The 26,392-nt window shown below is 38.8% G+C and overlaps 1 protein-coding gene across 1 annotated transcript; it reads left to right on the top strand.

Annotated features, from left to right (window-relative positions):
* Positions 1–26,392, top strand: umad1.L (UBAP1-MVB12-associated (UMA) domain containing 1 L homeolog). The gene is made up of 4 exons (XM_018267331.2): positions 1–144; positions 3,519–3,628; positions 18,535–18,611; positions 24,415–26,392. Exons 2-4 carry the CDS (start codon positions 3,547–3,549, stop codon positions 24,670–24,672), a joined length of 417 nt encoding a protein of 138 aa, XP_018122820.1. The 5' UTR covers positions 1–144; positions 3,519–3,546; the 3' UTR covers positions 24,673–26,392.

Genomic DNA, 26,392 nt, shown 5'->3' on the forward strand with positions numbered 1-26,392 from the left:
TCTGTGATGCCTCTGCAGTAGGCTTAGCCCCGCCCCTTCCTACGGCCGCTGTGAAATCCAGCCACTCCCATCCCCGTGACTCAGAGGAGGGTCCTTTCCGGCACTGAATAGTCAGCGTCTCCTGGGAGCCTTATCTGCAACAAGGTATATTCGTTCTCTTCATTACGTGTCTGGTCGCTGGTGCTTATTCAGCGTAACCTTATATAGACAGTCAGTGGCGATTAGTATATATACAGTCACAATAATGCCATTATTCCTCTCTACTGTCGGCGCTGAACTACAATTCCCATCTCTCCAGGGCAGCCTGTGATGTGCAGTAACTGCCTGAATGCTCATTGGCCTATCAGGTTATTTACATATTGCACTTACCCACTGAGGGATTGACATTCACTGATTAACATCACTACAAGGTTGGGTAAATGTTTTGCCCATGGCAACTATTGCTCAGATGTTATTACTTGACCACTCTGATTATTATACCATCAGTTATTTGGGGCCCTGGGTGGTGGGCCCTACAATCACATAACATGGGGCTGCAATAGGGTTGCCATCTTTGCTGATGGCTAAACCCGAACATGGGGGTTAGGCAGTGATGTAGGAACAGGCGTGATGACATCAGAGTTGGGCACAATGATGTCGGTGGAGTTATGACACCAGGGCAAGATTATTGCATCACTTAGATGCAACTGTCTGGATTTCTATCCATTTTTTTTAAATGTTGATGCCCAGTTTAAAATCACACAGATGGCAACCCTATCTCTAGCTATTTCTACTTGATGATTAAGCCCAATCCCGGTATGAGATCTATTATACAGAAATCAGTTATCCGGAAAGCTCTGAAATGCAGCAATGCTAAATTAGAAAAAAAACATTCTTATTTTTGATTGATTTGCTTTTCAGCTCTATAACTCTGAGTTAGTCAGTAACTAGAAGGGGAGCTACATGGCACATTTCTGTTCAGTGAGTTTGCAATTGATCCTCAGCATTAAGCTCAGATTAAGAAGCAACAGTTATGACTCATGTGCCCCCCCCCCCTCAAGTCTCTGATTGGTTACTGCCTGGTAACCAATCAGTGGAAACCAAGAGAGCTGCAAAGCAGGAAGTAGTGTTCTGACTATTATGTTACACATTTAGTCACTCCAGCCTTTATACATTACATTTTTAACTAACTATATTAGAAACATGTTTTATTTTGCACAGTTTTTATTTTTACACTGAACAATTCCTTTAAATGCAGAGGCAATGCTGCCCAGGGAGCCTTATTTTTTTATATGCTTTTATTTTTTTTTAACATTTACAATATGTGTAGGTGCTGCCATACTGCCTCTCTCCTGAGTAATCTGAAATACATACCTTATTAATTAAAAAAAGAAAGCTGTATAATGCTTCCATTTTCCACATAACACATTGCCTCTTGGTGGAATAACTAGGGTGCCATTGGAGGGAATAGGGAGTTACTCTAATCAAGGCTACATGGCAGTTTGGGCCAACAGACATTAAAATTCCATTCTAGGGTCATGATTTTGGTTAAGTGTGAGTGGGGTATTTGGCATAATGAGTCATGGCTGGGACATCATTATGATCGATTTCACATATTAGCCAAGGCTGGACTCATAATACTTATCTAACAAAGCTGTTCTCTGGGCTGCCATCAGTAATCATGGGACTCCATACTACTCAACAGCACCCTCCTCTCAGGGGACACCTATCATTAGTGCATGATTCACACCTTTGGGAGATGGGCACTGCCAAAAAGTAGAATAGGGTGCCAATGAAAAGAAAACCGCCAATACACGGCAACATCTCTAAAAAAAGGAATTAATAAAAAAATAAGGCTCCCTAGGCATCATTGCTGTGGCCTTAGGTTTCAGAGGGGGGTACTGCAGTTAGGGGCCCTTTGGCATAAGGGGCCACGATGAAATGACACGGTTCACAAGTCACAAAAAGAGCAGGTGGGCAGAGTATATACTTACAGCATTCATTAAAAAATAATAAAAAACAAAAAAACCTTTCTTGTGCACTTTTTTTGTTGGTTCATCATGCTTTCAAGGGAGATCCGCTTTACCCCAGCAACTAGGCAGTGGTTTGAATAAGAGACAGGAATCTGAATAGGAGAAGCCTGGATAGAAAGATGAGTAATACAAGGTAGCAATAAAATTGTAGCCTTACAGAGCAATAGTTTTGTGGCTGCTGGGGTCAGTGACTCCCCATTTGAAAGCTGGTAAGAGGCATAAGAGGAAAGGAAATAATTAAAAAACAATAACAATTCAGATCAATTACACATTTGCAATACTTGTATAACAAATAAACAGAACATAAATAAAGGTGAAATATCCCTTTTAAAGGGGTGGTTCAGTTGATTTTTAGTATGTTATAGAATGTTTAATTCTAAGCAACTTTTCAATTGGCCTTTTATTTATTTTTTTTGAATTACTTACTTTCTTCTCACTTTTCAGCTTTCAGATAGTCACTGACAATCTAAAAAAAAAAGGCTCCAAATGTTCCACAATCCATATGATTTATGCACTCCTTTCATTTTATGCACTCCCCCCTTGTAACCCAGCATTTATTTAACTACCACTTAGCTTTTAATAAAATACATAAAATCTTTATTTGCAAGTGAAGATCGCTGTGTGGCTACTCTCTAGAGTAGACCTTTAAAAATGCTAGACTGGCAATATGGCCCTGCGTGCCATAAGTCTGGTGTAATTAACTTTTGGGTGCACTACCTTTATCTGCTAGCTGTTCTAGTTTGACAGGGGTTTCCAGTCTTTTATACCCTTGAGCAAGGGAAGTATAAAATAAGGGCTGTGATTGGCCATTTGATAGCCCCTATGTGGACTTGCAGCCCACAGGAGACTCTGTTTGTCAGTACACATGGTTTTTATGCAACCAAAACTTGTCCCCAAGCCTGGAATTCAAAAATGAGCACCTGCTTTGAGGCCACTGGGCCAACATCCAACGGGTTGGTGAGCAGCATGGAACTTCTACTGGTTGGGGATCACTGTACTTTGACTTCCTGCCTGTTCCTTTATCTTATCACTTACATCCTAACATGCCATGTGGCCACAAACTGATCCTCACACAATCAATTGCCGGTGGCACCCAAATAGAGGATCTACCAACATCATGGCACTTCCTCAAGACAACCAGCCAGAAGTGCGAGCTGAGACTGGGTTCATTGTGTAGATGCTGAGACTTTTACATTTTTAACTACAGTACTTGTACACTTGGGGGCACATTTACTAAGGGTTGAATATCGAGGTTTAATTAACCCTCGATATTCGACCATCAAAGTAAAATCCTTCGACTGCGAATATCGAAGTCGAAGGATTTACCACAAAAACTTCGATCGAAGGAAAAATTTGACGGTTTTTTTACTTTCGAATCGTTCACTCGAGCTTTGTAAATGTGCCCCTTGGTGCAGCATCTACCCAGTACATAGTCCTATTTAAGCATACCATATCATTTCAGAACATTATTGAAAATTAACCTTTTCTCTAAATGATTTATCGTAGATCAGTAACCGAAGGGCAGATTTGCAACATGCTGAGTTTTTTTAGAAAAAGTCAAGATCCAAAGAAAAGTACAGCCCAAGACAAGGAGAGTGATGGTTTTGTTTTCCTGGGTACGTATGAGTACAAGTATACTCCCTTAGGGAGTCACAGAATTGTGCAGAGAATTGAGTAGGAAACTTAACGTCCACCAAAAATGATGGTAAACTTTCTTAGAATTTATTTTGCTTTCTCCCCAGCAGCACTTAGCTGCTATGCTGGCCAACTAGCTAGCTGCCAAAATGTTAAAGGACACTGGTCCTTCTTTTTGTTTCTATTAGCCCGCACCTAAGTGCTGCTGGGGAGACAGCAAAATAAATTCTAAGCAGGTTTACTTTCACTTTTGGGAGATGTTAAGTTTTGCAAAACATACATTTTTGGACCTTGTCATCAAGGTACATTAGGTTATTGCTAAGCATTTCCTTTTCCAGCAGTGCTATGTAAGTAAAGGTTTAGCAATTGCTGTCTATATCTATGTCTGATCTATATCTATCAGGTATCTTGTGGCTTGTAGCTTCTTTTCCTCTGAAATGAAATGCTGATATATGAACCTTTAATATGCTGACGGCTCTGTTTAGAAGTTATCTGGATAATTAAAATCACGATGAGCGTATTTTCAAAATGTTCAATATTCTGAATATTTTTTTAAGGCTTAATAGCTAAATTTAGATTTATCTGAACATAGTGTGTGTGTGTGTGTGTGCACGCTTATCCTTTTTTTGATCTTAATAGGAAGAATCAGCAAAACTTGTTAATACACCCATAAATAAGGAGATCTGTAATGAAGCACACACAGTTACAGAGTAGTCAGATATCATTCACTTCATTGTGTGAGTAGTCATAGATGTGGATGCTTAGAGTTTTAAGGACAGGTGATGTGTCACCAAGGCAAATGAAGAAAGGAGGAGGATATCCGAGCAAAAGCTTGTACGCATGTCGCTTTTAAGCCTCCTAATGACCATGAAGGATGCAATTTCAGCCATCTATTTTAGACTGTACACTGAATGGTTGGATGTAATACAAGAAGCCTTCAGTTAGAAGGACTCCAAACACATTCCAGAAGCTATAGTTAATCCTTGTTAGCTTTGCAGGGTATTTTCATTTTAGCAGTATGTCTCGGATAGGATGGGCAATCTTGTGAGTTTGCGAATTACACATGCAAATCTGTTGAGTTTCTGCTTCTTCTACATAGAGCTGAATGTCTGTCTAGAGTTAGTACTCTATATTTACAAGGGAAAGTTGTGCTCACCACAAATTTTTCAGTTAAGTTTTTTCAATACCTGTACTCAAAAATATGGTGGCTTCTTTAGTTGAAGCCACTAGGTGGTAATAGATGACATTTTTGTTTTCTGTAGTCTTGTGCATATAAAAGTCATATGCATATTTCCAGTGAAAATTAATTTGTGATGCTTTTTCTTAGCATGTTAATGAAATGATTAACCACATGCAAACAAACCACTTACAGGTATAGCCTGTAGCTTTATTTAAGTGGAACAACAGGCTTCAGTTATGTTTAGATTTAGTATACTGGTATTAGATACTTTTTCATAAAATCTACAACATGAAGCTGGTAGAGATCTGCATTGCTCAAAGATCATGAAGAAAGTATAGCAATCTGGATCTGTATTTTATGCTACTCATAGCTTGTATATCATGCTGTGGATTCAGGCTATCCCATAACATCTGGTTCTATTGGTGAAGGAACAGAGAAATCAGTAAGGGGAAGTACTTTTTTTTATTAATGGGGATGCTGCTATTCATTCTGCTAATGACATCTGGGGACTTGTAAAGCAGACATTCCCAAACTGTCGGGGTTCTGGGTGAATATTATGCAGTGTACATTTTGGGGCTTTATATGAATGGTTGATACACTAACAATTTCCTAAATTTCTAACCCTGTTTTAACAAATTAACAAGAGCCATGAACAGAGATTGGTCCTCCAAGGGAGTCTTGAACCAGCAATGTAGGGGAACCACTGCTGTGTACAGACAAGTCCAGTGTTTAGTGTATGGCAGTCCTCAACTTTGTATGGACTGTCCCTTGAACCAACTAAACCAAAGCCAAATTGAATATTGTCTGTTCATAGGTTTGACGTAAAGAAAGCTGTGTGAGAGGTGTCTCTGTGGCCTGTAATCTAGAAATACTTCTATTTGTGTATATCCTCAGTTAGACAACCTGCACTGGACAGGAACGCACACAGGTACAACCTGAATTCCCTGGCGTATTCCCATTCAGTAAAGTAATTGTATTTGTGAACTGCATAGATTTTAAAGCGGAACTATCGCAAAAATGACAATTTAATATAAGCTTCAGCATACTGAAATAAGAAACTTTCTAAATATAAATACAAGCAATTAAAAATTCTGTACCGTTCCTGAAATAATCAAGTTTATCTTCACGTTTTCTCTCTCAGCATCAGTTCTCTTCATTCTCTCTTTATGCAGGAGTTTTCAGATACAAAATAACTGCCTTTTGCAAAACTTCTGCATGTAGAAAGATAGGATTTCTGGTGATTTTAATAGAGTGAGCTGTAAAACATCTTCTAGGCAAAAGGAACCCCCCTATAGGATCTAACTGCCAATGAATATCTGAAACCCAACTGTTGCAGGAAGACAGAATGAAGAGAAACAGATGCTGAGAGAGGCATAGTGAACATAAACTTGATTATTTCAGAAACAATGCAGAATATTTAATTGATTGTATTTAGACAGTTTCTTATTTCAGTATGATTAAGCTTATATTACATAAATTTTCGCGATAGTCCCCCTTTAAAGATTGTATCCCTTACTTGGTGGGATATACCTTCACCTTTCCATTATGTTGTATTGTCATTTTCTACTGCTGTAGTTTTAGTCATGTGGGTATTGAGTATGTCCAAAAACCTAACCGAAACTCCATGGGTAATGAGCAGTGATGTTGAATTCATTTTCATTGAGGAGGGTCTTTCTGGTTGCATGTGGATGTGAAGGACACAGATTCCAGAACCAACCTGGTTTCATAGCAGATAAGTGAAGCTTATAGCAGTTATATATTTATCTATGGCACTCAAAAGTAGAAACGAAGCACATGAAGAAACTCCGCAGCTAAAACTTAACACCATATGTTATCCAGATGGTTGTTTAAAATGGAAAAATCCTCTTTTACCTTTTAATAAGTCTAGGAAATGCTGCAGCGTGTCCATTGCAGATTGGGTCAGACAGTAAAACTAATAGCATATTGCAAATGATGCATAAGTTGTCATTTACATGCATTGTTTATGATTATATATCTACTTCATTGGTGGTGCAACCTGCTTAAAATGATTGTTGGGACAAGCAATTTCCCTATGTGTTTCTCCACAGAGTTTTCTATGCTTTCTGCCTACTATACACTGCTGTTCACATATTGCAGCACATTGTTGGCACAGACAGGGATAGAAGATCAGCCACAAGATGGAAGCACATAGGCACAGTACAAGCACACAATCATCTTCAGGCTCATTGAAAGCACTGCACGCATGTTTTTATGTCTATTGCATCGATGCTTACTGTTGTTAGGGAGCTTCAAGCTGCTAATGTTAAAGAACTTTACAAGCATTTTGGAGCAACAACGCATCTAGCTCAGTAACTTTCCAGTCTAGCAATTGCCTGGCTTATTTGTTTATTACAAAGATTTGTTTATAGGGTTTGGTTTTATGGGCCTATGTTGCAACTTGAAGCTGCATGTAGATTAATATTATACCTACTTGACATCTACCACCAAATTTGGACTCCTATAAAATATGCTGACTTTTTTAAATGGATACTGGCATGGGAAAACATGTTTTGTTTCAAAAAGCATTAGTTATTAGTGCTGCTCCAGCAGACTTTTGCACTGAAATGCGTTTTTTAAAAGAGCAAGCTGATTTTTTTTTTTTATATTTAATTTTGAAATCTGGCATGGGGCTAGACATATTGTCAGTTTCCCAGGTGCTCCCATTCATGTGACTTGTGCTCTGATAAACTTCAGTCACTCTTTACTGCTGCACTGCAAGTTGGAGCGATATCACCATCCTCCTTCCCTCTCCCCAGCAGCCCATCAGCAGAACAATGAGAAGGTCACCAGATACCAGCTCCTGGTAGATATAAGAACAGCACTCCATAGTAGAAATCCATGTCCCACTGCAACTCCTTTAGTTACATTGAGTAGGAGAAATAGCCTGTCAGAAAGCAGTTCTGTTGTGCAGCACTGGCTCTTTCTGAAAGCACATGACCAGGCAAAATCACGTGAGATGGCACCTACACACCAATATTACAACTAAAAAAATACACTTGTTGGGTTAGGAATGAAATTTTATATGGTAGAGTAAATTATTTGCAGTGTAAACAGTGTCATTTAGGAATAAAAACTACACCATAAAATTCATGACAGAATCCCTTAAACCAGAATTACATTTAAAAAACTTCTGCCCACATTTTTCCTGATCTACCAGATGCATTTTTTATGCAGCTCTTCAAATTAAACCTGCAGTTGACTAGTTATAAGGTGTAGGTCATGAAAGTTAATATAGCAAATACATTCATGTCTTATTGCAGATTATCCCCTTATCTTTATGACATCTCCAGTAAAGCCCTGGAATATCCCTTTTGTTGCCCTAGAACTGCTTAAACCCAATAACGGTTTCCATTTGCTAGCAATTGGTAGTCATAATTATCAGTGTTTGTTTGGGGTTTTTTTGCCTTTCCATAGCAACTGTTTGTCACGACTGCACAATAAATCAAGTCTTTGCAGCAGAGAGATATGTATGTCATTACAGTAGAACTGACAGACTGTACCAGTGTGTTGGGAATGACTGAGTGCAATAGGAAGTACTCTGTCACTGATTAGCAGAAAATGCCACATAGGTCATAGGAAACCGCAAATTTTATTTTTTTATTGGCAAAGTATTTCAAAGTATTTTTCATTCTAATCCTTCACTCGAGCTAAGTAAATGTGCCCCTAGGTGGTCCAAATAGCTGGCTAGCATTAAAATTAAGGATGCACCGAATCCAGGAATCCGTTTGGGATTCAGCCAAAATTCTGCCTTTTTCAGCAGGGTTTAAATTCGGCCAAATCCTAATGCCTGGCTGAACTGAATCCTATTTGCATATGCAAATTAGGAATGGAAAGGGAAATCACATACATTTTTTCCCGTCCCTTATCTTTATATGCAAATTAAGATTCGGTTCGGTATTCAGAGGAATCTTTCATGAAGGATTCTGGGATTCACCGAATCCCAAATAGTGAATTTGGTGCATTTCTAAATATAATAGAACTAAAGTGAAATTTACATTTTACATCTTACTACTTGCTAAATCCGACAGCTACTACACACATTTTGCTAAAAAAAAAAAGAAAAGTCCTTTTTAATAGATTGTTTTCATCCTCGTGTATAGGTGGCCATGAGTTTTATTTATACAAACCTTACTAAGTATAATTTATGCCCTTCAATAGCAGTTAATTATTATGGTGTAGGTATGGGACCTATTATCCAGAATGCTCAGGACCTTTGGGTTTTCAGATAAGGAATCACCTTATCTCCCGCAACTTTTTTCTCTCATTTTCTTCTTATTTAAGAAAAAACGCGGCAAAACTTTACTCTGGTGCAATAAATTCAGTCTATAAAATATGCAATTTTTAGCCATATTCATTTTTAGGGTTTCGTTCTCCATTAAGCGTTGAAAAGAGCAGAGAATTGCCTAATTGTATGTGGAAACCACAGAGGATAGATCTGATCTGTCAGATAGGATAGACAAGAGTTGTAATAGAAGGGTTGCAAAAGGCCCATACCACGAGGCCTCTTAAAGAAGGAGGTAAACTACAGAGGCAGTTTATGGCCAATAGATTAACCAAAATAGTGCAAACTATTTATTCAGCAGAATGCTTTACAGAAGTAAACGGCCTTTGAACACTCTCTCTTGATAGCAGCTGCCATATTATCTTGGTGTGATATAACTTCCTGCCTGAGTCTCTCTCCGCTCACTCATAGCTCTGGGCTCAGATTACAACAGGTAGGGGAAGCGGAAAAGGGGAGGGAGAGAGGAGCAAACTGAGCATGCTCAAGCCCTGGAGGTTAAGCTGAAAACAGGAAGTCTGATAAAGAAGCCCATGTACACATAATAGGAGGACAGAAATGCAGCAGAGCAGCATTATTTTGAGGGTTTACTGGTGTATTTATATAGGCCTTTCTGATAAAGCTTACTTAGTTTTAACCTTTTCTTCTCATTTAAGCTTGTTTGAGAGGTGATAAAAATAGATACAAAGGCACATTCCACACAATGCTTCTGCAAAAACCGAAAACTACTTTCTCTTTTATTGGGGACAAGCCCCTTCATCAAGTGCTACTAGTGAAGGGGCTTGTCCCCGAAAAGTTTGCTGTGATCTCACTTTATTATTTTTGAGTCTATGGTAAAAAAAGGCCTTTGGTTTGCAGCAGGGCCTGCATTGAGCACCTCCCAATGGGAAACAAACACTAAAGAGAGCAAGAAAGAAGTGAATTGTTTGAGAGGTGGTATGTTTATCTGTTTCATTGCTTATATATGGTTGAATTGCAGCTGATACAAAACTATAGCACTGGAAACATTTTGCTTCATTTTGCACCTGCCCCTTGGGGTATAGGTAATAAAAGGTGCATCTTCCCAACCATCAATGTGATTTGCCATCATTTAGTTTTAGCACTGACATTATAATGACTGTTATAAGTGACTAAATACAGTACAGGTATAGGATCGATTACCCAGAATGCTTGGGACCTGGGGTTTTCCAGATAAGGGATATTTCTATCATTTAAATTACAAACCCAACAGGAGTGTTTTGCCGCCAATATGGGTTTTTGTAGTTTACCATCAAGTACAAGCTACTGTTTTTTATTACAGAGAAAAAGAAAATTGGAACTATTTGCTTAAAATGGACTCTATGTGAGATGATTTTTCTTTAATTTTAAGGTTTCTGGATAATGGGTATATAGGCAAGGGTTCCCGTGCCTGTATTATTTAAAGAAAAACTAACGTTAAAATAATTGTTGGGAATTCAAATGTTTGTAAGATTAGTCTCTTACCTTATACCCTGAGCCAGTGCTCCTGTTTGATAATTGCGCCGACCCAGAAGATATTTGTCGCCATCTTCTTTGGCTTTTTCTGTCGTCTTTTCATTCGGGTCTGGGGTAAACTGCAGAAAAAAACCCGGGCCAGTACAGTTTTCTGCTAACAGAAGCACCGGCCCAGAGTATCATAACACGCTGTGTTTAAATGATCAATCATTGTCGTCTTTGAAATGTTGTTATAAAGAAGCAGACAAATTAATATTTACAGTAGACCTATAATCTGCACCGCATCAAGGAAACTATATCATGGTGCTGGGTTGGAGTTTCCAGAAAAACTGCATTTCTTTTATTAAAGGCAGTATATTGTGTCATACATTAAATAATGGTTTTGTTAGTGTTCATTCACTTAACAAAAAGGTTGTGTCAGTCATAGCAGATGACGCACAGAAAATGTTCCAGTCGTTCTGAAATCTGCACTGATTGCTGGTTGCCTATTTGGAATGTAATACTATACCATATGTATTTGGTTACATTCTGTTCCATAATAAATAGAGAAATGGCGTTAAATATAAGTGAAACCAAACAACTTCTTGCAACGTTTGCACTTGTATTCAGTACTGGTATGATTGTCTTGTGGCCATTGCACTAGCTAATATTTCAAGTGAGGATTTTGCTTGGCTTTCCTGGGTGTTATAAAGATGTGATCAGTTTGTGTTCTACCTATATTTATTTCCGTGGGATTCTTCAAACACAACAGAATTGCTGTAACCACTGGCACTTGGCATGTTGAGTAATGAAAGCTTAAGTATATAACATGTCATTTATATAGTGACTGAACTACTCTCTATTGTAAAATATAAGGATATTATAAGTCACCGTGGAGTTCCACGACCGTATAAAAGCACAAAGCCTAAGGCCGAACCTAACAACTTTATGGGGGTACGTTGAATGCCCTCATATTTTACAAAAGGAGTACTTTATTTAGAATAATACACAATTTTAAGCAAGTCATGTGACAGAAATGACATCACAAAGCCCCAGTTATAACTGATGACATCACTAAGAAACATTTATAAAGATGCAATTTACAGGATACTTATTAGGCATGCACCAAATCCAGGATTCTACCTTTTTCAGCAGGATTCGGCCGAATCCTTCTGCCCAGCCGAACCGAATACGAATCCTAATTTGTATTTACATAACGTGACTTTTTGTCATAAAACAAGGAAGTAAAAAAATGTTTTTCCCTTCCCAGCCCTAATTTGCATATGCAAATTAGGATTTGGTTTGGTATTCGGCTGAATCTTTCACAAAAGATTTGTGGGTTCGGGCCGAATCCAAAATAGTAGATTCGGTGCATCCCTAATATTTATGGCTCTTATGTATTATAGAGATATCAGTATGGGTCATGGGAAATGCCTGTATTATAGGTTTAATAATTTACAATATTGCTCTCTTTGGTTCATATTGTTCCTTCTTTTAAAGGGTTGGTTCACTATTAACTTTTGGTATGTTATAGAATGGCCATATCTCAGCTACTTTTCAATTGGGCTTCATGATTTCTTTTTTTTTTTGTTTTGAAACTAATTGCTTTCTTCTTCTGACTCTTTCCAGCTTTCAAATGAGGGGTCGCTGATCCCATCTTAAAAACAAATTCTCAGTAAGGCTACAAATATATTGTTATTGCTACTTGTTATTACTCGGCTTTCTATTCGGGCCCTCTCCTATTCAAATTCCAGACTCTTATTCAAATAAATGCATGGTTGCTAGGTTAATTTGGATCCTAACAAACAGACTGCTGAAATTGCAAACTGGAGAACTGCTGAATAAAAAGTTAATAACTCAAAAACCATAAATAATAAAAAATGAAAACCAATCGCAAATTATCTCAGAATACCACTCCCTACAACATACTAAATGTTAAACAACCCCTTTAATAAACCTTTGTCCAAAATACATTAAAGGGGGATATGTACAACATCATCAGCTGAAGAAGCCATATAGGTTCTGTTATAGGCCAGTTGTGGAAATGAGCAAGGCTGGACGTGTGCAGTCTTTAGTTAAACACAAGCCAGCCTGCACTCTGATATAGGCTTGTGGGTTTGACAGCTTACACTAATCACACTATGAGGATGCTAGGAATGGCAATAGATTTGTGTTGTTTTTTGCACTTGCTGGAAGGTGCAGTGGGTCATGACGAACATAAGGCTCTCATGAGAAGTCTTTCCTGTTGAGTCTGGCTGCCTTTCTTTGTCATACAACATGTCTCAGCAGTTCTGTACTTGCATGAGTGCTTTGCACTTCATCAGCCCCCATCTCTTTTCCAACTTGAAATGGAAAGCTGAATCACAGACACCTTTGCAATTTTATAATGCTCACGTTTGTAATCCATACCTCGCAACTGTCCCGTTTTTAGAAGGACAGTCCCTCTTTTGACAGCTCAACCCCTGTAGTCCCTCATTTGTACTGGAAAGTCCAGTTTTTCTCTGCATTGAACAGCCAGAAAAAGAAACAAAGTTTCTAACTTAATTGGCTTTTGGCAGAGAGCCCAGAACAGCCACAGCAGAATATAAGATACTTTTGTAACAATTTCAAGATAAGCAAATACGTAACAATTTAAAATAACGGGTCCCTTGGGAAAAGTTAGACTTCGCTTAAAGGGCAATTCACCTTCATTAGCAAAACTGTAATAACAGGAAAAAAAACACAGAAATATGTTCAAACTTTCATAACCTGCCAAATTTTGTAAAATGAACATGGTAATTAGGGGGTGTGGCCACAAAACAGGTGTGGCACAGTGCGGCAACATTTTTGTCCCATTTTTTATTTCCAAAATGTTGGGAGGTATGCTAATAGATGAGCATTTTATACTTTTTGCTTAAAGGAGAATTCAACTGTAAAGTTAAAAAACCCTTACCCTACATAGACCCTCCCCAGCCTCGCTGCTACCCCGGGCAAATGCCCCTAAGTCTATACTTACCCCTCGGTGCAGATTCTGTCCAGTGGCGTTCACTTCTGTAATCTTCGGAAAGTAAGTGCTGTTTCGGCGCATGCGCAGTTGGAGCAATTTTCTGTTTCGCAACAACTGCACATGCGCCAAAAGTCACTGAAATTCCTGAAGTGCTGGTCTCATTCCGAAGATTACGAAGAGCCAGAAGATGGCGCCCGTGAACTCCGCTGGACAGAATCTGCACGGAGGGGTAAGTAAAGTCTTGGGGGCATTTGCACCGGGGTAGCAGTTAGGTTGGGGGGGGGAGGGAGGGGGGTCTATGTAGGGTAGGGGGGGTAGGGTTTTTTCCCTATAGGGTTGAATTCTCCTCTAATCAGTTACTGGCATAATAAAGTTGTATGCTATATTTGTATACTGGCGGACACTGAGAGATATATTTGCCTGTATTTTTATCTGTATATATCTATATATATTTCAATATATATTGCCTAGGGTGCCAAACTACCTTGTGCCTGTCATGGCAGGGATGTCACTCATATGTGAAAAAAAGTTAAGTCATATTAAGACATACCCATTAATCCATATGCCTCCTCCTCCCCTGTGTATAATACAGTACCCCAGCATATGATTAAACACCTTAGGGGCCACTAACAATAATTTGCAAATGCTAACAAACCCCCAGAACAAATACCAAAGTATGACACACACACAGGAGCATAGGGCAGACAGAACAGAGCAGGAGACCGGTATCAGGACCAGTCTAAAATGTACTACATACAGTGACACAGTGCTGGTGCCTCATTAGCATTTTGTATAAAGTGTGAACAGGAGAACAATGTGGGCAGTTTCAGTCTGGGTCTCAGGTGTGAACAGTACAGGGCTTTAGGGGAGTGAACAATAGAGGTGTCACAAGTGTGAACAATATAGTGGGGGTCACAGGTGTGAACAATACAGGTGATTAGTCTGAATTTGAGGTTTAAACAATGCAGGGGCCAGTTAATCTCTGTAGTGATACCTTTTCAATTTTACACATGGTAAACAGACACAGCAGGCAGACTGATGTGGAGGGCCACATAAGGGGGGGTCATGGGCAGTCCAGTTGGACAGCCCTGGTATAGAGATATACAGAGATACGTTCATGCATGGTCAGGTGAATAAAAGTGGCTTTCAAATACTTTTTTTAAATATCGTTCATGAGGTAGACCGTATCAGGGTTCTCTGATAATAATGAAGCTTTAACTGAGATTAATCTCTCCTAAGTAGTGCATAGTACAAAGGTGATAATGCTATACATGTTGTGTCATATTCTTGTGCGTGTATAAAGTGTGGGATGCCTTAACTGTACACCACCCCAAGTACACACACCACATAAGTTCTATTTGCAACCAACCTCTTTCTTTCCTTCTTCAGCATTGTTATTTTCCACTCATCCCTCCAAGACTTTTCTTTACCCTTCTCCTGGAATTCCCTTCCTTATTATACAATTAAATGGGGCAGTGCTTTACTGATATAAATGGCTGCAGGGATCAGATCTCTGAGAACTGCTGCAGTTCATTTATTATAAATTGTTTTACATTTACCTATACCAGATTTTCCAAATTTAGAATTTTTTGGGAAAAACCATGATCAAATTACTTTTATGTGCTTGTGTCCCCTTTTCTTATTAATGTGCTGAAAGACACAGTGGCACATTGTGCTTGGACTAGCCCATTGGCACCTGTGGGCCCATCCCTAAGTCGGATACTTGCCACTAAAAGTGGCAGTGGATCTGAGGGGGGAGTATTTGTGTTCCCAGCAATCGCCACATGTCCAGGACAGAAGGGCCATCTGCGCAATTTGCCAACTGTGGGAGTCCAGTGCCTAGGGCAGAACCAAACCTAGTCCCATATTTGGGGCATGGCCAGAAAGGCCAGCACAGTTTTAGGGCAGGACTCCACAGACGATTCCGACGCGATCCTACCCTCAACCCGCGCATCGACACACCGGGGACACGTGGTTTTAAAATAGACACGGTAGCCTGGTAAGGCTCCCTATCAATGCGGCAAGTATGTGGCATTCCACCCCTAAGGGCAGGACTCCACGGATGATTCCGACGCAATCCGACGTGTTGCGCAAAAACGCAGGCGCCACGCCGGATGCAACGGAAATAAGGTAAGCAATTCTACTGCATGATGCGTCTGCATCCAACAGTTGTGTCGCATCAAAAATGTGTGCAGTAGAAATCTGTTAGCATTAGAAACTTTAACTGACAGGCTGAGATGGGACAGCCAGGTTTAGGAACATCAACTAAAAATTATTTACAAAAACAGACCGCTTAGCAAAAACGATCAACATGACCTATAGGTAACTTTTAATGCACATTCATATTTTAAAAGGTAGTTTTTTTGCGTCAGTATTAAATACGAATAATGTTTTTTATCCTCTGCCTTTTTTATGGAAGAGCGAAAATGCTGCTTTAAAGGCCTACATTTTTCTCATGTATCTAGCTGCACACAAGTGGCTCTACTTCATGTCAATTTATCTGCATAAACCACAGAATGATTCATTAGAAGCAAAGGGAGGCACAGCACTGGAGTGATCTGAACAGAACATTTTTCTTGTTTTTGATCTCCACTGTGGTTGCACTATTGCAGAATAGGGTGGAGGCCCCTTTTTTATGCCAGTCTCTTCTGTTGATTTCTCTTTTCTTTTGCAGTCCTCTACCTGCAGTACATATACATGTAATGGAAATGCTAGGTGTTACTTAAAGGAGACATATAGGATAGATCAGAAAAAACAAATTTTGTAGGCAATTATGTATACTATATGGTTCTGGTTTTACTTTTGGTTGTACATTAATATTGTCTTCAAAATTAGCCTTTTTATTTGAGCTCCTCATACAGCAGTTCCTGTTTCAAATGATGGGTGGGCGTGTCCTAACAATCACAGCCCTGCAGTTACACAAGAACAGACTTTGGCTTCGGTTCCCTATCAGGTCAGCCTAGCTGCTGATTGGTTCCTATCCTAAAGTGCAGTGTGCTGAGTGCCGCAGCTCCCCTGAACAGCCTGGGAAAGGAGGCAACAGGAAGTGGAACAGATGGGCGGGACTAGTAAGGTTTTTGCAGAAATGTTCAATAAATCAAGCCTGAAACACCACTTTTTAAAGCACATTCCTTCTATATTGAAAAGCGTAAAATGCATCGGTACATTCTTGTTTTCTACATAATATGTACCCTTTAAAAAATATTAGCCCTCAATTGACAAAAATTGCTTAAGCTTCTAATCCGAATGTACTATTCGTCTGACAAACCCTTATACTGGGAGTCATTTGTCAAAATATCAGAGGCAAGTTTTTCAACTTTACATTTTTCATGTTTTAGTCTACACGGCAATGCAGAGAACATAAAGGGTCTGACATATAATGCTTTCAACTGCAATTACATGTACACTTAACTTTAAAGGACTGGTTCATCTTTAAACTAACTTGTATTATGATGCTGATGTTCATTTTATAATACTGTTTGCAAATGGTTTTCATTTTTTATGGTTTTCTAAATATACATAGCTTTGTATGTATCAACCCATTTTTGAGTTTCACCAGCTATTTGGTTGCTGGTCCATTTCACCCTAGCAACCAGGAAGTGATGTTAAAGAGAGACTGGAAAATGAGTAGGAGAAGGGCTGAATGGAAATAGAAGTAATTCTATAACATGCTAAAATTTAACTTAAAGGAACAGTAACACCAAAAAATAAAAGCATTTTAAAGTAATTAAAATATCCTGAACTGTTGCCCTGCTTTGGTAGAAGTTATGTGTTTGCTTCAGAAAGACTAATATTTTTATAAGAATAAGCTGCTGTGTAGTCATGGGGGCAGCCTTTCAAGCTGAAAAGGAGAAAAGGCACAGATTAGTGGATAACCGATAAGGTCTGTAATAGAATACAATGGCATTCTACATTGTGTATCTGTTGTGTAACCTGTGCTTTGAATGGCTGCCCCCATAACTACACAGCAGCTTGTTTATATAAACTATAGTAATGTTTCTGAAGCAAACACACCAACTGTACTAGTGCAGGAAAACACTACATTATATTTTAATTACTTTAATACACTTCATTTTTTGGTGTTACTGATCCTTTAAAGGGAAAATGTCATGGTAAAAAGTGTTTTTTCAAAACGCATCAGTTAATAGTGCTGCTCCAGCAGAATTCTGCACTGAATCAGTTTTTTTATATTTAATTTCGAAATCTGACATGGGGCTAGACATATTGTCAGTAGGGACGGGCAAATTTTTTCGCCTTGTTTTGCCGCAGAAATGACAGCCATAGACTCCGCGCGTCAATTTTTGATGCCTATAGACTTTAATGGGTGTCGTCTACATTTCGCCGGCGGCAAATTTTTGACGAAACTGGTCAAATACGCCCATCCCTAATTGTCAGTTTCCCAGCTGCCCCTACAAATTGTTAAAGAAATTTAAAGCTGCACAGTCCTAAAATAGAATATTTGGTGAATATATGTTCGTCGGATGAGTAACAAAAAACATTTCTCACCCTGTAACAAAAGTGACCTGGGTATAAAGACCCCAGGTCCACCGCTTGAACGTAAAGTACAATATGAGACCACTACTGGAAAATGGGAATAATCACCCGACGTCTCAAGTGGTCCGGGTGCATCGTCCCGAACCCGTAGCAAAGGGTGTGTATGCTTTCAAGTATGAAGAAAATCGGCAAGCACTCCGGAAGCCTCTTGTAGTAGGTAAAATTCAACTTTTATTTCAATCACATTAAAACCATAGCATCCTGACGCGTTTCGTATCTGAACGATACGTAATCATAGGCCTATTTTGAATTTTACCTACTACAAGAGGCTTCCGGAGTGAGATGGGATAATTCAAAACAGTGAACTTAGTGAAGCATCACTTCTCGACTCTGCTTTATTACATAATGTACCTCTGTATTGTTATAAAGCAAGAAGGTAATACCTAACACACACATACACTGCTTTCTCTTTTAGGACATCCAGCTAATGAGCAGAGAAATGATACACCTGCGTATCCCGTGCCACAACTCCCATACAGCCAGCCTTTCCAGGTAACAAACAGCAGTGCCTCTGTCGTTATTGAAAAAGTGCTTTTTGCTTTTGGTGAATGTCCAAAATGACTTTTGGTAAAAGTGCTTTTTGGGAAATGTCCAAGTAGCAATCACCTTTCAGCATGACAAACTCTGGAATCTAAGAAAGGTCAAGGAATAATAGCCGAGTGTATGTTACAAGTGAGCGTTAGCACTGTGGGCTTCTTGGAGCATGAATAATGCACGGAAGTCTTTGCTACTCTGTTCTGATCTGAGTACACAGAACAGAAAGACAGAAAACAGGCAAATAATAATAAAAATAAAAAAAAACTATACAAATAAATAATGAAGCCCAATTCAAAATGGTAGAATAAGCCATTTTATCACATACTTAAAGATGAACCCCCCTTTAATGGGAACAGAATTGTGAGATGAATCGATTAACTAAGTGGGAAACATGCTGTACTTTACTAGTAGCTGGGAAAGCTTTTCCCCAACAGTTGTCCTTGCTTCTCTTTGCAGATGGCTAGGTATAGCTTGTAAAGGCTTTACAGTGATTGTTAAATCAAGTTGCTATTTAGAGGTTTATAGAGGGTGTTACAGCATTTACAGACACAGAATTAAAATACATCAGCAATTTGAGAACATTTAGTTCTGTATCACAACTTTTGCAGGCTTTTCTCTCTCCCGCTTGCTAAGTCTTGGGCTATACAACAGAAAATAAATATTTGGGTGAATTTAGGCCAGCTTGTGCCTCACCACTAATTTTTTTTTTTTTTTAAACCATTAAGGGGGTTGCAATAAGGCTGTGAGCACAGACAAATACAAGAGGTCCTCTGCACTCAACCCATTATATATACAGATTTAGTTAAGCAGAAATAAAGAGAGCATTGGACAGATCACCTACTAAAGGCATTGTACATGCATAGACCTTCTCATCCAAGGCTACCAGCCTTAGTAGGACTAATGACAATGTAGATCTTCAGACTTGCATTCCTTACTCACTACTACTCCTACCTACTCACATTCCTGCTCAACACTTAGGGGGTTATTTATCAAAGTCCGAATTTCTCTCATGACGGATTTTCGGATTCAGACTTTTTCCATCCTCTGGGTATAATAAATCAGGAAAAAATTGTGTTTTTTTATTTCCACTAACAATTCTGATTTTATATTAAGAAAAAAACACAAATTTTTCGGATGTTTGGCATTCGGAGTTTAGTAGATAACCCCCTTACACTCTACCTAGAATACACCAACTAGACAACAGGGTAGGATAAAATAATGTTAACACAACGCATAGAGGGTTACTTACTAAACTCAGAATGTCAAATATCTTAAAAAATTGTGGTTTTAGTATAAAATCTGCATTTTTAGTGGGAAAAAATTAATTTTCAGGATTACATATAAGTCAATGGGAGAAATTCCAAAAATATCTTGACCTGCGCTTTGTTGTGTGCAATAATCCAAAGATTTTGTGGTTTTAGGGCAAAAATCGGAAAAAAATTGATTGATTCGCAATTTTTTGTTGTTTCCCGCAAACGAAAATTATTAATAAATAAGGGGAAAAAAACATGCGGATTTGGTCAGTTTTTTTCTGGAAATATTGAGATAAATTCGGACTTTGATCAATAACCCCCATAAAATCTAAACATAGCAATACTACAGCTAGGGTGTTGGCCTATACACTGTGCTACAAAATAAAACTGCATACTAAGAGAAACCCTTGTACATGTTTTGTTTGCTTTGTACACGTTGTGACTTGCCAAGGGGCAGGAAGTAAATATTTAAAAAACAAAGAGAGAGAGTACTCAACTGTCAGGAGATAAAATAAAATAAATGTCATTAGAACAATGCGGCATATTATATATTTACATATATATATATATATATATATATATATATATATATAAATATACATATACACTGTACATAATATTCCAATTATGTGAAACTGAGATGAATAATAAGCAGGAAAAGATGAGTCCCAGTGTGGATGGAATAGATACGTGGTAACCTAATAACTGTCAACTATGATAAAAGGCCACACATTTGTTGCTTAAATGGTGGTTAGACTGCTGACACATCATGATCCTAAAATATGAGAGTAATATAGACCTAGAATGAAGCAGTTGCTGTAGTTATGGAAAATTGCCCTTATGCAATGAATGCAAACAAGTATTTGTTGTTTCTTAAACAAAAAAAAAAACGTAATTTGGTTCCTGTCCAACAGGATATTACAGCCAGCCCGATCAATATCTGCCCATTACACAGTTGGGTTGGCAGGTAACGTAGTAAGTTAGGTTGAAAAAGACACACGTCCATCAAATTCAACCTTTTGACTTTTTTAATCTGCCTAACTGCCAGTTGATCCAGAGGAAGGCAAAAAACCCCATTTGAAGCCTCTCCAATTTGCCTCAGAAGGGGGAAAAATTCCTTCCTGACTCCAAAATGGCAATCGGACCAGTCCCTGGTGCTATATTCCATAAGCCTGTATTCCCTCACTTGCTAAAAAGCCATCCAACCCCTTCTTAAAGCTATCTAATGTATCAGCCAATACAACTGATTCAGGAAGAGAATTCCACATCCTCATAGCTCTCACTGTAAAAAAAAAACAAAAAAAAACCCTTCCAAATATTTTTCTTCTAATCGGAATGGGTGACCTTGCTTCAGCTGGAAAGACCTACTGGTAAATAAAGCATTAGAGAGATTATTATATGATCCCCTTATATATTTATACATAGTTATCATATCACCCCTTAAGCCTCTTCTCCAGCGTGAACATCCCCAATTTGGCCAGTCTTTCCTCATAGCTAAGATTTTCAATACCTTTTACCAGCTTAGTTGCCCTTCTCTGTACCCTCTCTAATACAATAAAGTCCTGTTTGAGTGATGGAGACCAAAACTGTACGGCATATTCTAGATGGGGCCTTACAAGTGCTCTATACAGTGGAAGAATGACCCCCTCCTCCCTTGACTCTATGCCCCTTTTAATACAGCTCAAGACCTTATTTGTCCTTGATGCTGCTGACTGGCATTGCTTGCTACAGCCAGGTTATATTAGCTCTTCTAGGGCCAGCTTAATTCACTGTTCTAGCCATTTACTCAGGAACAACCTCAATTTATTGTGTTAACAGTTCAAGTTTCTAGACCCCCTGATTAATAAATGAAATAATAGAACAGCTCTGGGCTTGTAATAGTTTCGAGTTTGTTTCTGCAGAACCTCTATTATAGTTAACTGGTTCTATGTTACCAAGTTACCATGAGTAGGGCTGGGCTGTAAGGGCTCATATTCTCATATGTCATAACAGATAAGCTGTTTAGAACACAGTGGTTTTAGGTGTTAAAGGGAATATATATAGTATATTATATATATATATATATATATATATATATATATATATATATATATATATATATATATATATATATATATATATATAATTCATAATTTAAGTTATCCTTAAAGTGGACCTGTCACCCAGACACAAAAAGCTGTATAATAAAAGTCCTTTTCAAATTAAACATGAAATCCAATAACTATTTTTTATTAAAGCATTCATAGCTGGTTTAAGCTCATTTAAAAATCTCAGCTGTCAATAAAATATTATCTGCCGCTCCTCTATGCCTTAACCATTCCATTCAGCACTTCCTAGATGCCACAGCACTCCACACATTCCCCCATTCTCTTCACCATTTAATTATGTAACCAGGGCATGGGGATGGACATCGGGTCCCTCATTCTGGTGCACAAACAAGATTCTGAGATGATGCAAGGCTTGCCTTAATAACAGTGTCCACAAAATGGTTGCTGCCTGCTTGTTATACTTATCAATTCCCATACTAAAGGAAACAAGATTCAAAATATTTATATAGTGTAATTAAAGTTCATTTTACTTGACTCATGTGATAAAATAGGATTTTGAATAACTTTTTTGGGTGACGGGTCCCCTTTAATCTTGTAGCCGGTAATAAATACGAAATGGTGCTGGTTTCTGGGCTAAAAAGGTTTATCTTTAAAAATGACCCCTTTATTGGAACACCCCCTTACATTCTCACTGGTCCCTGCCTGCGGTTCAAATAAGTGGTGGGTATGTCTTAAAGGAGAACTAAAGCTTAACTAAAGAAGTAGGCCAGGAGTGTTGTACATTACGTTTGGCTTTTGTCCCAGCCCAAACAACCACAACCATTTAGTAGTAAAGGTCTGTGTCTCCAAAGATGCCCCAGTAGCTCCCCATCTTCTTTTCTGCTGATTCAACGCACATGCTCTGTGCTGCCGTCACTTACTGAGCTTAGGTCCGAAGCACAATATACTGAATATATATATATATATTATATATCACAATATATGTCACAATATAAGGCTGATTAATTAATACAAATAATTACTACATGGCAACACCAGTGCAACCACCACTAAGCTTCCCAACAGCTGCTCAGAGCCTACTGAGCATGACACTTTCCCTATTATAAGTTTTTGAAGTCCTGGATCATTGCTGCTGTTGAGAAGCTGAAATTTTTGGATGGTTCAATAAGTTCAGTATGTAAAATATGGCATTTTAAGCCATATTCATTCTTCGGGTTTAGTTCTAGTAGGCTAGGGCCAGACGATATGGATTCTCTGCAGGCGGAGTAGCCGCTGGCCAGCTACTCCCCTTCTCTTTTGCAGACAGGGTGGATTTCGGAGCGAAATGTAAAGTTTTGGTGAAGAAATCCGCCTTGTTTGCCTGCACCCAGGAGGACATTGCTTCCGGTTGTAGGCAGATCAGCAGCTGGAAGCGGATTCTTGGCTTGCGTTTCACCGCAGGCTGAGATCCGCAATCGTCTGGCCCTAGCCTAAAGGTCCTTGCCAGAAGCACAGTAGGAGATGGGTAGCCAGTCACAGCCCTGCCTAACTGCTGATTGGCTGGCATCCAAAGTGCTGAGAGATGATGGCTTTCAAGCACAGTCTGGGAAAGCTGACAGCAGGAAATGAAGAGATGGGCAGTGCTAGTATGGTTTTTGGAGATATTTTCAATAAAGTAGCACAAAGAACAACTTTTCTGAGCACATTCCTTCTATATTTAGAAGACTAAAATGCAATGACATATTCTTGCTTTTACACACATTCCCTCTGTCAGGCATGTCCAAAGTCAGGCCCGGGGGCCGATTGCGGCCCATTTTCTAATTAACACCGGCCCTCAGCCTCCATCATGAAATTAATAACAATATGACCCCCCAGCACTGTGCAATAAGGAATCGCGTAGCCGTAGCAGTAATATTTGTCCACATTAGTGAAGTGATCTGCCACTTGGTCGTTTCACTAATCATGTGCCCAAATATTATTACTATGGCTATGCGATTTCTTGTTTAAATGAGGCACGGAGAATAAGTCCAAACAGACTCCACTTCTTAAAAGCTGTGTACGCGTCCATCTCCAGGAGTGAATGATCCTGAGCACAAGATAACTACATTGGAATGGATGTCAGGCTGAATGGTCGGCCCTCACACATTTTCACCTCACCAAATCTGGCCCTCGTTGCAAAAAGTTTGGACACCCCTGCTTTAAGTGGTCATCAGCTGGTTTTAAATATCATTTATGGCTCCCTACACTTGAAAGTCCATGAGGAAGGTCCTGCATGGGCAAATTATTAGCTACTGTTGGTCACAGGAACCAAGCAAGGTTTGAATGATATGTTTAGAAATACAAACAAATGTTACTATAGTTTCATCTGCCAAAGAGGCAGCATAAACCCATGTTCAACATGAACCCAAAAGGGCAAAGATTTGCTAAGACATTACATTTTTATCTTGCTGTAACTCGGTTCAATGTTTCTTGCTCTAGGTCTGCCCAGAAGTTCCCCAGCAATTCAACAGGGAGGATCCTGGAGCCAACAAGGTTACCCTGCAGACTTCAGAAGGGAATGTGGTGATGGCTGAGCTTCTCAGTGATATCCCCTTCATCTTAGCTCCTCATGTGCAAGAGGTGCAAAACATGTGTAGTGAACTTCCAGAGAGAGTCCCTCTCTATAACCTTGAAGAGAATTTTGCAAGATTTCACTATGATTTCAGTTTGGAGAATTCTGTGCTTTGCGGCCTCTAACCACTGTTGCATGAAATGCTTCCCACTCACACCTGCATTTTATAAGAGATGGGTAAGGACTCATCAGTGGCCTGTGGAATACATGAAATACCCCATTGACCACTACCGGATTGTTGATGAGTATTATGTGCAGTGGCAGACTTTTAATTTTATTTCACATGGCAAATTGAAGGTTTTTTTTAAAACTTGTTTTTCAGTAAGAGAATAAAAAGTATATTATTTATAGGGGTTGCCCTAAAAATGGTAGTAACGAGTTGCACAGATTTTGTAGAGCAAAATCAGTGCAAATTGGGATTGTGTGTTACCTGTGTATGTTGTGAATTACATGTTGGTACCAGTACCTTTGCTGCATGGCACAAACTCCCCTGATATATGGCTAATGCATAAGAGATTGTGTTCATTACCTTATTCTTCTTAGTATCGGCAGTTATTATTGGTGCTTAGTGAGGTATCACATGACTGAAATTTGTATATTATAGAAATGGAAGCATTTCATATTTATGACTGTACTAAGTACTGCAGTAACCTATGTAGGGCAGGTTATGTTGATTGTGCCATGCTAACTTTTTATCTTTTTCATGAACGGTTTACTAAAGCAGTTAAAGGGATACTGTCATGGGAAAACATGTTTTTTTCAAAATGAATCAGTTAATAGTGCTACTACAGCAGAATTGTGCACTGAAATACATTTCTCAAAAGAGCAAACAAATTTTTTTATATTCAATTTTGAAATCTGACATGGGGCTAGACATTTTGTCAGTTTCCCAGCTACCCTGGTCATGTGACTTGTGCCTGCACTTTAGGATGGAACTACTTTCTGGCAGGCTCTTATTTCCCCCTACTCAATGTAACTGAATCGGTCTCAGTGGGACTTGGCATTTACTATTGAGTGCTGTACTTAGATCTACCAGGGAGCTGTTATCTGCTATCTGGTTACCTTCCCATTGTTCAGAGTGACTGAAGTTTATCAGAGCACAAGTCACATGACTGGGGACAGCTGGGAAACTGACAAGATCCGATTTAAAGATATAAGAAACAGACCAGGAACAGGCAGTACTTTAGTCTGCAAACACCCTTTATTGGTGTATTTTCACTCATGACATGTTTCAGGAGCCAGTCCCTTTTTCAAGTGTTCAAAATTAAATATAAAAAAATCTGTTTGCTTTTTTGAGAAATGGATTCAGTGCAGAATTCTGCTGGAGCAGCACTATTAACTGATGCATTTTGAAAAAAAGATGTTTTCCCATCACCGTATCCCTTTAAGGTTGCAACAGAATCCTGCTTCACTTCAGTCTGGAAGGTGAAAAAAAGGCTAGACTAGAAAAAGGTATGCAATGAGCCTGAAACGTTGCCTATTATTGCATGTGACTCATAAACACCTTTTGTACCTTTTAGGTTTGGCGTACTGTTGCTTATTCTGTTTCACCCATAAAATAGTTACCCTTATTTGCAGACATAGGCGTGGAGTTGCACCAGTGCAATCTACCGCAGTAACTAATTAGCAAGTCAAAGTTGAAATAATAGACACACATTTCGGATTTGATGTGCGTTATTGCATTGCTAATTTGCTCTTTAATAAGTTGTCACTACTGATGGCTTATGAATGTAAACACTGTTTTGAATATATAAGGAAACAGAGTCAATATCTAAAACAAAATCAACATGTGTAATTGAAAACCTAAAGAAATAAAAATATGTGATCCCTCTTTTACATAAAGAA

This window comes from Xenopus laevis, chromosome 6L, assembly GCF_017654675.1.
Source record: "Xenopus laevis strain J_2021 chromosome 6L, Xenopus_laevis_v10.1, whole genome shotgun sequence".
Classification (NCBI taxonomy): domain Eukaryota; kingdom Metazoa; phylum Chordata; class Amphibia; order Anura; family Pipidae; genus Xenopus; species Xenopus laevis.